At 38.2% G+C, this 13,184-nt stretch overlaps 1 protein-coding gene across 1 annotated transcript; it reads right to left on the reverse strand.

The window, feature by feature from the left end:
• Window positions 1-5,816: 5,816 nt before the first annotated feature.
• ATP6V0E1 (ATPase, H+ transporting, lysosomal 9kDa, V0 subunit e1) lies at window positions 5,817-12,404 on the reverse strand. Its single transcript, XM_010296065.1, has 3 exons — window positions 12,394-12,404; window positions 11,250-11,297; window positions 5,817-5,910 (listed from the first exon to the last, which is right to left on the reverse strand). Exons 1-3 carry the CDS (start codon window positions 12,402-12,404, stop codon window positions 5,817-5,819), a joined length of 153 nt encoding a protein of 50 aa, XP_010294367.1.
• Between the last annotated feature and the right edge of the window lie 780 nt (window positions 12,405-13,184).

Consider the following 13,184-nt stretch of genomic DNA (forward strand, 5'->3'; position numbering starts at 1 on the left):
CAGCTTCATATTTTTGCTACTGTCTACAGCTGCACACACAGCCACCTTTCATAGTGACGGGTGGCCTCCATCACTTCAGACAACTGGAGACATTACTAATAACAAAACCAAACGCAGCCGTTCTTCTCTTACTATTTGTAAAGAATGTTTCTTCTATTGTTTAGATTACTTTACCTCTGTGGTAACAAAACTTTTTTCCCCTATACCTAAAACCCATCATGCCTGACAATACAAAGAAAAAAAACAAACACATTTTGGTCCCAGAGACTTTGTAATGCATTATTCTGGAAACAAGGGACCAGCCACCCACCTCTGAAAAGAAACTTAAAGCCCTCTGCATGAATAAAATGTTTCCATCATTTCCAGCAGAGGAAAAGCAAACTTCATAAACTCTTCACAACAATTTCCTCCAACGGGCACAGATGCAGATAACTGAATCTCCTAAACAAGGCAAACGAGAAGTTAAAGCATTTTAGATGACCCTGACCTAATGCTTGCTCTAGGTGCTGCCAATGTTCATGACAAAGTCTTCAAGACTTGACTACAGAGTCAGTTTCCTTAACCTTCCTCTGTTTTTACCTTCCCCCAAAATATCAATACACATACAGAGATCAGACTGTTTTCCTGCAGACCCAGGCCTTCTATCTATTTCAAGCACCAGCAAGATTCCTTCATATATACTTTAACATTTTGTGTTCTCCTTCTGTTGTCACAAAACCAAGGGGAAACTGTTCCAGGCTTTGATACCTGCATTGTTTGTTAAACACCAGCGGCTGAATTCGTTTGCTCTAATTTCCTGCAGTCATGCAAAAAAATAAGTTATCTGAAGCAGTATGAATTCCTGGCACACATGGAGCAGACCATTCCATAATCACGATGCAGACAGCAGGTCACACAACATTCAGCAGAACAGGAACAAAACATTTTTTCAACTTCTTCAATCATGCTACTACCCGGTATCTGTTTCAGAGAAGATATTAACCATTTGGATAAAGGGAAATTTCTTTATCTGGAAAGCACCTAAATAAAAATTGAACTATGGCACATTCATCCAGACTTCGAATAGCTCTACATTAAGTTCGCCAACAGTGACACATGATGTGAACTCTGTTTTACTTCTCCTGTATATTCTACAAAGAGCGATACCTTAGAACCTAAAATAGAAAGCTTGTTAAAGAAAGTGATAATACCAACATAATACCACTGTTTGTCACTGGATGTCTTCTTTTTTTGATGTCTCACTTTAGGGTAAATATGACATGCAGATCAATATATTTTAAAAACTGTTACATATTCAAAATTGTCAACGATGTCTTGAAGCATTTCTCCTCCCCTCCTCATATGATGCCAACATATATTATCCTCCACACACTTTAAAAGACAACCAACCACCTAAGCTTTTATAAGATCATTTCGTTTCCAATATTCTTAGGAATTATTTGCCACAGACTATATAGCATTTTGGTGTACAACTTCTTGCATCTTAAAATACAGCTCTCAGTAGTAGATAACTTGGAGAAAAAAAAAAATCCACCATTCCAGTCCCAACAGTCGCTATGCTTATTTGTAATAATGGACACGTTCTTATTTCTTTTGCAATTCATGCTGTCCAATTTTCAATCACTGCAAGTTACAGCATTTTGTCAAGATCTCAGAATTTCCTGTATAGTAATGAGTACTATCATACTATCCTATTGAACAAGTTAACAGTGCCATCCAAAAGGAAAAAGAAAAATGAACCTGTCCATCACGTCCTTGTGCATAACAATAAAACATGGTAAGCAATAATTGCAATTTATCTGGACATGATGAGGAAAGAAAGTATACATGAAGATGACTCCTGTGCACGCAGCAGTATTTATATCCTTTGAAGCTATTCCTTAGCTAATGACTTACTAGATTCATTCTCAACCCCACAGACTAAGCTAGCGTTGAGAAGCCTCAGCATCTTTCACCTCTGGCCTATACTTCATGTGCTTTATCAGGTCTGCAATTCCACATGTGAGTGTCAAGTCAGGATAAAACAATTGCTATGTTTTCTGTTCAATTCAAATTGCTTGTTACTGTATGTATCCTCCAAAAAAGGCCAGGAGTAAATCAATCTCCTATCAAAATTACTATTTTCGCTTCATTTAAACTAGTCATGTTATCTCTGCTACTGAGTCCCCCTAGTATCAGACAGTGGCAAATTCTTGGAGAAGAGGCTCTCGAGCTAAGCACTGCCTTCTTCCTGCAGACCTTTCAGCAACTTTAGACTGAGAACTCAGTCCTATTTTAGAACTAGAGGTCTTGATAGAGGCAGCAAGCATCTTCATCTCATCACAGTATATGACTCTATTACAGTTTATCCACATCGTCTGTTTCCTCAGCTCAACTCTGGCTAACTGTTGTCTGACTAGAACCACAGAAAAGCACATCATAACAGTTAAACATGTCACAAGAACATTTGTATAAAGCAGAGGATTAGTTTTATTTCCAGGCATGAGAAATTTAAGACCAAATTTCCCAGGAATACAACTAATTTTTAAAAATAAATGTCATCAGCACGTGGCACGACTGTTTCTCCTCTCCTCATACAGTTTGATTGCACACATTTTTTTCAAGTGCAAACAGAACAGCACAACAACAGACAACGTAAGAGATGAGAGAGAGAGAGATCCTACAGAGTGAGTAAAATGAACAGGAAAGCTGACTCTATGACCCAAAAGAACTTTAGAAATTTCCATCACATCTGAAGTTAATACACAAAAATTTACAGTACCAAAGAAGAGTATAAATTGCATTAGGCACACTGTTAAATGGTATAGTAGGAAGAAAATAGGGCTTTGAACAAGCCATTTGAAGCACAATAGAAAGGTTTAAGGCATTAATGCAGGCTTGGTATCCAATCAACTATGTTAAGGGCATCTTTGGGTCAGTGGAGTTTTTCATCTGGAGGAAATCTCTTCTTTACCTGCAAAGCAAGAAGCAATTTAATTATTCCTTTCCATGGACAATTTACTAATTGAAGACCTGGGTGTTACCCACAGGTATTTCCATTCCACAAATGCACTGAGAAATGGTCAAGAACTGTAGATAATTCATCTATATGGAGCTTCAAGAATAATCTCTACTTCCTTGCTTTCTTAGCAGTTTTATTTCTGAAGTTACTGCAAGTAGTTTTAGTTACATCATAAACTGGTAGAACAACTATTTTACTAGAAAGTTTTCAATGCTGTAACAGCATACAGTCATCTGGATGATAGCCCTTCTTGCATTTGCATGAAGGAAGTTCCTGTTCTGAGAACAGAGACTGTAAATTGACAAAGTTAAGTAGAACAGGCAGCATTAGATCACTTTGCTCATAAGACACTACAGCCCATATTTACCAGAGCTACAATATTCTTACATACCGCCATCCTAGCCATTAACTTGATTATATAGACAAATCATCTCATACATCATCATCACTTGAACTGGAGGGATACTGACTGAAAACAAAGACCAAACTTCTGTAATTTGGCATAGATCAATCAAGTCAGCAGCTCCTCATTAGAATGCACTAGCCTTCTGCATGCATTTTCAGCCTGCTCCACTGGTCAAGTAAAATGGGTTTGCTTAGACTATCCGAATTTTTAAATAAGATCTCTTCACTCTGGGAGTTAGTATTTCATTCTCTTTGCATTGTTCACACTAATCCATCCCAAGCCTGAACTGAAAGAGAAATGGGAGGCAGAAAAAACTATAGTACATGCACCTTGAGTGCTGGAAAAGCGCATCTTAAAAGCCAAAAATAACTGGTCAAACAAGAAATGGTAGTTATATTTATGGGATTCTGTGCAATGTCAGAGAAATATATCCCAACTCTTTCACATGGAATCTAATTCACAGCTTCTGTCTAGTGAGAAGCTCAACAGGAGGTTCTGAATGCAGAGGCACACAACAGCAAAAGACCACCACTGCAGCCTGATCAATGTAGCCACCTCCTTGCCGCTCAGCTCACTCAACACTACAAGAATAATTCAAACAATGTTTTGGAGGATAGTATGTCCTGTAATAGCATATTTCTAGCAAGAAAGAACATAATAGTTAACTACAATATTTGAGGATTATTTTATGCTTTTACTTTTTTAAAGCATTCTCTTTCAAAGACAAAAACCTTAATTTTATTTCAAAACTAAACAAACACAGATATATCAATGGTTAAAACAAACTGCTTCATATAACACAACAGCATGTGCTATATAGGTCTCAAATTCTCAATTAGTTAAGTTTAAAAATGACAGCTCCTCACGAACTTTCTGGCCATCCTAGAACGCATTAGCTCCCTCTCTTCCTTGGTACAACTCCACCTCCAGTTCTCTGGAAAATCCTTCACTGAAAGGGAGGGGCAAAGCCCCAATTCTTTTAGCAGGTGCCTAGAGTCCAAGAGTTGTATCTCATCTCCAGTTTGTCCTTGTGGGTTGCAACACACAGACCATTTATCAGTCAGAAAGAAGCACTGTTTTTATATCTAGGGCATCCATTTGTCCAGATAACTACATTTCAATTTCAGATCCCAGGCAACTGAATTTTGCTATGAAATTCAGGGATCTGTATGCCCATTACCAGCATACACTGGTCTCTGTTTTAGCTAACTAATTATGTGTTAACACATGAGCAGTGAAAACGCACTGAGGAAATTCAGCTTGACTGACTTAGCTAATTACAGGCCTCTACTTGAAGCAGGGCCAAGTTTACCTTTAGCTTCTGCTTGCTGCTTCAAAGAAAAGACACAGACACATACACATGCCACAGTCCGGCAACACCACAGTTCAGTTGAAGCCTACTTTCAAGCAGCACAGCTTTGCTTCAGGGTAAATGCTCAGGATGCTTTACAGACAGCATTTATCTGAGCTATAACATCAACTGTCATCTGCCTGCTGCTATTGGACTTCTGTAAACAGAAGTTAAAGTAATAACAGCAAGGGGGTAGGCATTTAAGCGTAAAAGGACTGAAAAACCAGGTAAAAAAACTCTTAAATGTCTAATTATTCAGTTACCAGCATCAAAACTAAAATCATGGGTACTTCTTTCCACAGCTATCCTTCATTTAAACCTTCAACTAGAGAAACCTGAAATCATCATCATATTTGAGTATAAGACTTTGTATTTTTGCAGGTCATGTCAGAAAGCATGCCCAAGAACTGCAAGAGCAGCATTCCAATAGCACTACCCAGATAGCAACCACCAGGCTCATCTGTGATTAAAGTTGCACACAGGTTATCATTAAAAAACCCACAAAGATTCACATGTAAGCTCTGTGTTAGTGCTATACATTGACAGAAGATAAAGAACCATTCTAATTGCAGTTCTCACTCTGACTTCCCAGATGAATGAGGGCAACTGTACATTGCCTTGGAAATCAGGACAGGTCTTGGATGAAATGGTAGTAGGCTTGAAGAGAGATATAACAATTGTTAAAAGATTAGGAAATCCGCTTATGCTAGCTATTAAAATACACCCCAGCCCAACTTTTTTTTTATAGGAAGAAATGCACTGTTCCCCTTACAGACACCTGCTTACTGAACACAGCACTGCATGACACAATAGTACAGAAAAATAACTGTGCAAGAATTCAGTCCAAGCTTTTCACAGTGTCCAGTCAAGAGTAACATCCAAAACATGTTTTATTTCAGCCTACAGAAAGATAGATTTCTCCTGCAAAACAGCCAGCAATTCTGAACACACTGCTTACACTACTGTTCAATTTCTCCTGAAGCTTTAACATACCAAGTATATTAATAAATCTGATCATACTCACCTAGTCAATAAATTGCAGCAGAGGACAGACTTCCTTAAGGCCAGTGAGATTTAAGATACCAGATTGTTTCATTGCTTAACTGCGGCCCAAAGAGGGGGTTGAGTTGAGCCAGAATCGCAATCAGCCAACTGCAAGACAACCCCCCAACCCAAAAAGAGAGAACATCAGCCAAATTACAAAGCTTATGATAACGTAAAGGTGTGTCCAAAGCACAAGGACTATGAGAGAAAAGATGACTTTCAGGAACGTCTACTATCAAATCAAAATTTTACTCACGCTCATACACAAAGACCAGATACCAGCAATGAAGATCTGGTACCGAATTATTCCACAACTGAAACAATAAATTGTCCTGTTCAATTTAAAGCAACACAAAACCACCTGACAGCATTTCTCTTGTACTTTTCCTTTAACAGGAAAGAGTTTTAAGACATATGAAACTCACGTATTTGTGGGCTCAGAAGATAGAAACGTAAGAGAGAGAGACCTTTTCTCAGTGCCTTTGAAGGATCCTTTAAACATAAACCTCCAAGAAACATAACTCTCTCTCATTTGCTCTTATCTTCAGTGTATGACAACCTCCCCTTGCAGACATGCTACATTTTTCCACCAGAGATGGAACAAGAGTGAATTTAAACCTGGCACAGAGTGCAAGAAACAAGGACCTGAAGCAGAAGGGTAGACTGCTACAGGAACACACACACGCACACAAATTTAAAAACACACAACAATGAAAATAATATGACAACAACCCCAGGTCATCAGCAACAGCATTTTTGTCATCAGAGCAGTTCACAAACTAACACTGCAGAAGTCACACCCAGAACCAAGAACATGAGGAATGTAGTTTGTGGAAAATATCCAGGAAAGCTAAATAGAAATACATGTTCCATTGTTAAAAGATGTATTTGCTTTGTAAATATTACTAGATTCAGGAAAAGGATGGATGCTTCCATGGATTTAAATCTATGTTAAATACTAACTATATAAACACATTTAGTGAACACCCTGGCTCATCTGTCTGCTATTTCTAGAATGCTTTGTAAGGAGGAGAAAAAGCAGAGCAGCTTTGTAATGGGAGCTGCCACAAATACATCAGAGTGCTTAGGCAGTCATGGAAAATTCCACACAAACCTTGATGCTTTGACCAGCAAGTGAAGTGCAGGTCTGCTGTAAAATGGCTAGAACAGCCAGTGGCAACAGATGTGGGCCAGACTTAAAGAAAACACATCCATCCTCTTAAAATTTACAAATACTTGTTTTCAATGCCGCTTTCAGTTTTGCACAAGGTAGGACTCTAGTTAAAATGAGGTGCTGAGCCTGCAGCAGTCTATCAGTCATGCAAGCCTTGAAACATGTAGCAAGCTCTACAAAGCAATTAAAACATCAGCAAGACACCACCAAGAAGAGCCGATAACCTTTAGGTTGACATGTTTCTACTTTGCTATTCAAAGCTATGACAATTTATTTTGAAACCACATTAATCATTATGTTAAATTTACTTAAGGGAAAACCAAATTAGCTCTTAAAAATACCATGGCATTTATTTTGCAAGGGTTAATTTTCAGATACAAAAGACAGATAGAAGGGGTGCCAGAGCACTGTACCACCATCTGCCTTTAGCATCCTGAACTAACATAGGTGGGAGGAGGGTAGGAACACTAAAAGCCTGTTAAAGCACATTATTCTCTTTCCCACTGTACAGAAGGAAGGAACTCTGTGCACAAATATCTCACCTCTTTATGCTTCCTGAGTTCAAACCCAGCATGGCTGTGAATTAAATGAGATGGAAGCACATTCAAAATATTGACGTGTCCCAGCTGTACCACCATGCTTTAGGCAAGCACTGTGCAGTTTTCAAAAGCTATTTGTTGGGACCATGCTGGATACCCAAGCTCCAAGCCAAAGTGGCATTACAGGTCAACAGTATATTCCTCCTCCCTGCTCTGCTAGGGCCTAATAATTTAAAGCAGTAGCTAGGCACTGAAGTCTATGACTCCCTTGCATTCAAGATAAGTCACGAAAAAGCTTCTCCGTTTTGCTTAAGCGATGCTGCTTTATACAATAACCTATCATGACAACACAAAACAAAACATGGCATTCAAAGTAAAACAAAGCACGCCCCTGTGTCCAATCTGTAATGTTCTAGAGTTGCTAAAATCAGGTATAGCATTCGAGCCACCCACAGGTCCTTAAATTCTACCAGATACCACTTACAACAGTTAGTGATAATTTCCTTGTCTGAGCTGGGTAATTAAAGTCCCTTATGTTCTACCAGAAAGATTTTTTTAAAAGGTCTTTCTACTATAACTGCCATCTGTCTATGCTGTGTATTACAAATTAAGGTCCTGCTATCTCTGTTTAAATGTCAATTTGAGCAACCATATTTTAATCCTTTTAGAATCAGATATGGTTGTCAAATCGGCAAATATACAATTTTTCAAGGACCCTGTCGTCCTCTCTTAGTAGAAAATCATGGTACTGTTTCAGGAACTGCTTTGTAAACAGCAAAACAGATTTAGACTTTGACAGTACCTTACAACATGCTGTAACCTGTAATTTCTGCAGCAGTAACTCCTTATACTTTGCCTTGTATTTTATCAGGTTCCTGAGGCTCATGTATTCCCCCTCGAAAGGCTGCTGGGTAAAATTTCTGTACAGAAATTACGTACTTACCCATGTAAAAAAATTTCCATAGAACAACCAAATTAACACCATGTGATCAATATGGTTATTCAAAATGATCACTGCTAAATCTAAACACAGAAGAAACAGCTTTAAGTTGAAATGTGACTGACTTTGAATTTGTGCTAACTAAATTTAATTTGATGTAAATCAATTTGTCAATCAAGTGGCATTTAATGCAGATAGGAAATTGTTTTTTTCCTATTTTCAACTTGAAAAATAACTTAAAGAACATGAAAGTAGGTCTAGCAGAGTCCTAAACAACTCTAAAAAGCAGCAGGTAGCAGCACCAGCCACCTACTAAGGACACAGAAACACAGATGAACATACCTGAGACAGCACAACAAGTTACTTTAACCCTAACATATCCAATGAAGGATCCTCAGAAGCCATTCTTTCGGGCTTCCTCCAAGACTGGTATGAAAAATTAATCTCTTCCTTTAGTCACTGAAATTAAGGTCTGAAATTTTTCAAATCCTCCCATGAAAAAGGAAAAGGATATGGCAAGAACAAACTTGCATACATTTGAATAAAACAGAGGAGAGAAAGGTAGGATCAGATGATCTTTATAGGTCCTTTCCAACCAGGGCTTTCTATGATTCTATACAGAATTCATCGAAGGAGGGGAGGGGAGGGGAAAAAAACCAAAACAAACAAACAAAAAAAGACTGCATGATGTGGCAAGTTCTATCTTGGAACATGAGGACAAAAATCTGCTTTTTGTTGTATTCTGGCAAGCAGGCATTATATACGTAACTTATGTGGTTGGGTATAATTACTGATGGTTTAAACCATCGTAAGATTTTGCTGCTTCTCTTCTTTAAGGTGTAATTGAAGAAAACCAAAAGGTAATACAGAAAACAAGTTAGATCCCACAAGATTACAAAAGAACTCCCTCACTGGACATGCAAGAACAGATTATAAATCACGTTAATGACGCTAGATTTATAATAGGTATGTTTCAGTACAAAAAAAAAAAAATCACTAAGCGTACAACTGAAATACTACTGTACATTTGAAGAGTTCACAGCATTCAGCCAAAGTTAAGAAATTCTACAACAAATACATTCCACAACGTAGTCCAGAGGATTCTACAGATGCCCTGTAGCCCCAGCTTCAAGGAAACTGTCCTTCAAACAATAAAGAAAACAAACCCTAAGCTTCAAGGATTTTAGAAGAGTAGGACATTATTTCTGTTAAAGTACAGCATAGGAGGAACTTAAGTGAGAACTTTAAACTTAAACAAAACCAAAATAAAACCCAAAACACCATGCCCCCAACTTACTGTAACCTAGTAAAAACAAGCACCCAGTTGCCCTTTCTTAGCCAAGCATTTGGGACCTACCACATACTTTATGTGCAGCCAAGGAGGCCTTCCTAGCACTGAAATTCCCAAATTTCAATCCCAAATTGAAGATGCTGGCACTACAAAGCTCTTCTCAAGCTTCTACATCTGCTCAGCAAAACTTTAATTAAAAAAAACCCTGTCAAAGATACAAACCACAGAACCAAGTTTGCTGTATTTTTACAATTATCCAGAAGATTGACTTCCTAAAGCTGTCAAATACTCTGAACAAAAAAAAAAAAAAAAAAAAAAGGCATCACCTGTATAAAGCCTGAATATCACATTATTAAGCTAGATCAAACTTCCATAAGCCTGCGCCACAGGCCAGCCCAACATGCAACTTGCAACTAAACAGGACCCTCCTGGAACATGCCGACACTGATAATACAGCTTTTGGCTGCCAGTTCTTATTAGAGACGCATTTCTCTAAATATTCATGCTAAGCTCCTTAGAGTAGCATAAATAATGCCTAAATAGTTCAGGAAGGTACAAATACTACTGAGGTTCAAGCGGAACTCTGAAAAATTATTTTATTACAAGTTAACCCTAAAGATCTACCCAGACTTTACCAATTTACTCTCTGTGACAAATTCTGCCCAAACGCCTTTCAAAGTTATTTCTGGATAGCGCTTTCTTCGACAAGATCAGTCTCTACAGTCTTAAATAAAAGAAAAAAAAGCCAAAACAAAAAGAGAAGGAAGAAGAAAAAAAGAGAGTTGGAGAAAACTTGACAAAAACCAAAAAACCCAAACATGGTATGAAATGTTCCTCAACAAGTCATTTTTGTTATTTCTACTAATTCTTTTACAGGAAAAAGGCAGCCTCAAAATATACTGTGCATTTAAAAAGAAACAGTCTTAATGTATCAAAGCATCACAAGTTTGTCACAAAAATTATTTGTCATGTATCAAAAAACCTCCACATATAAGGTTTTCCACCCACTGCTCTACCAGATTTTGAGAATATATTCAACCAAACTAAGTAAAGCAAAACTCATCAGCACATTTAAATTAGTATCACATTAGAAATAAATGTAAGAGTATAAAGAATGAAAAAGGCAAAAAGACATTATTCTACTGTGAACCAGTCAAACCATAGAATTGACAAACTGGCATTAGACTTGTAGGCAAATAAGCCAGTGAATTGGAACGGAGTAGTATCAAGTCAATGCAGAGCACTATTCAACAGTTATGTGTCAGGAGACAACAAGAGGAATTCAGGTTTGTTTTAATTCAGTATCCACTTAACAGGAAAATGTTTTCTTCAGCAGATTGAAGGTCTTTAGAACCAAGAATTCTAAGAGCTGTCAAAGAATATGATGTGTTTAAATCTGACACATTTGAAAAGCTTCTTCCTAAATGTCTTGAAGATATAAAAAAGGACCTTTTGATTCCATCAGAACCATGCCTTAAGAGGCAAGACATTATTTATACTTACAACAGGTAGCAGCAAACAGCACATGTCACCAGCATTGTGTTGATAACACTGCAAAAAGGAAGGAAAGAACCAGCTAATTAGGTGTCATGTTATGACTGACCACAAGATACATAGGAAAAAAAAAAAAAAAACCCCAAACAAGAATGAGTTCAACTTTGATCATATGGAAGGTGACTCAACATGAGTGTTCTAACATCTTCCAGCTGATTAAGTTGCAAAGACACAGCTAAGACTCTGCAAAAGAACTGACCTGGCAAACAAAGGTATACAGCTGTATTTAACAAAAAATCTCTCTGAAGAGGAGCAAAACTTTATGCAGTCAGTGACCTTGCTCCATTTCACAGCCAATTCTACCAGCAAGTTATTAAACTACTGAAGCTAGATGTTCTAATACTAACAGTAAACAATAAACATTTTCTCCATTTGCAAAATTCTGCATACAGAAAGTTTCAGTATCAAAATATGTATTTTAGTTTTGTATCATGAATGAGGGTTTTGCAAATTGAATACAAAATAAAATCTCAAAGCCACTTGAAATTATCTGTAGGATAACATTTTCCTTTCTTGCTGGAAGAAAACTGTGACAGAAACCATAGTTAAGCTGAAAAACAAGAACCAAGCAGCCCTTGAAATTGAAAATGGTAAAAGTGCAGTTATACATACATATGATTTTGAAATGGGAGGAAGGAAATGAGATTTTCTAAGAGTGAGTGATCTATGCAGCTCATGGAACTTACTAGCAAAGTGGAGGTTTGTTTTTTTTCTTTTTTCATCTATCAATACACATCCACCTTGCCAACTTTCAAATGAATGCTACAAAGCTACCATAGCCTGCATTAAGCTTCAGAAACCCCTCCTTTCCAGGGAGTCCCCAGAGTCATTGTTTGGGAGTTTTAACCTATGCCACATGAATTCTTAGATCAGTTAAAGTTTGCGTTGACTTCTTTTGTTGGAAAAAGAATAATCCTGTTCAGAAACAGGCCTTGGATAGAGTCTTTTTTTGTTTTATTTGTTTTAAGAAGATGAGAATTGAACAGACTACACAGTGTTACTATAGAATCAGAACACAGCAGTGCTCTGTTCATATTTGTTAAACAATCACGTTTTGGAATAACGACAGACCATCTGTTGGTGACCCACATACTTTAAGGACATGCCTGGAAGATGTATTTCCAAGGTGTTTCTGAGGACAGGCAAGTTTTCAAGCACAAAACACACTTCAAGTTTGAAACTGAAGCAGTAAATATCAGAGCTTAATAGAACTTGAGGAAAATTCCTCCAAGTTTAGATAAACAACTAAGAGAAAAGACAGTTGGTACCTGTGGAGCAGAGGGGATGTCAGAGAAAGGAAGAGAGACTAAGAAGTCATTATCTCCTACGGAAAAGAGAAAGACAAAAACTTGGCTACTTTTTAACCTGAGCAGCTATGATCACTGCAAGAAAAATGTCTCTGCTTAGATGCCCTGCTTTTGTCCTCAGGCCATGACAGCTACAAGGCCACTAGCATACATTAAGCACAGAATGAAAATCTACTACAGCAACTTTTTCAGTCTCATCTAGGGTGAGGCTAGAGGATGGTGGAGTAAGAGGTCAAGTAAGAGAAAAAAAGGAACTTATTGCTCAAACACGATCTAACTTAACAATCCATCTCCTTGCCACAGGATGCTGTGTATGCAGGCGTTCTATCTGGAGGATAGAACTCAAAACCGTGACGGATTATTAACGCCCGGAGACACCGCTCCTGGCTCCAGCCCTCGGTCCCAAGCTCAGAAAGCCTCACGGGCGATTGCTCCGGCTTTCCGCCGCTGGCTGGATCTGGGCTGGCATAGGCGTCTGGGCTCCCCCGCCCTCCGCGCTGCGCCAGTACGGCGACGAGGAGCCCGCAGGCTACTGCGGCAAGAGGCGACGGCTCCGGGCCTGGCGGCGCGGCCAGCA

Source organism: Phaethon lepturus, unplaced genomic scaffold, assembly GCF_000687285.1.
Source record: "Phaethon lepturus isolate BGI_N335 unplaced genomic scaffold, ASM68728v1 Scaffold47961, whole genome shotgun sequence".
NCBI lineage: Eukaryota > Metazoa > Chordata > Aves > Phaethontiformes > Phaethontidae > Phaethon > Phaethon lepturus.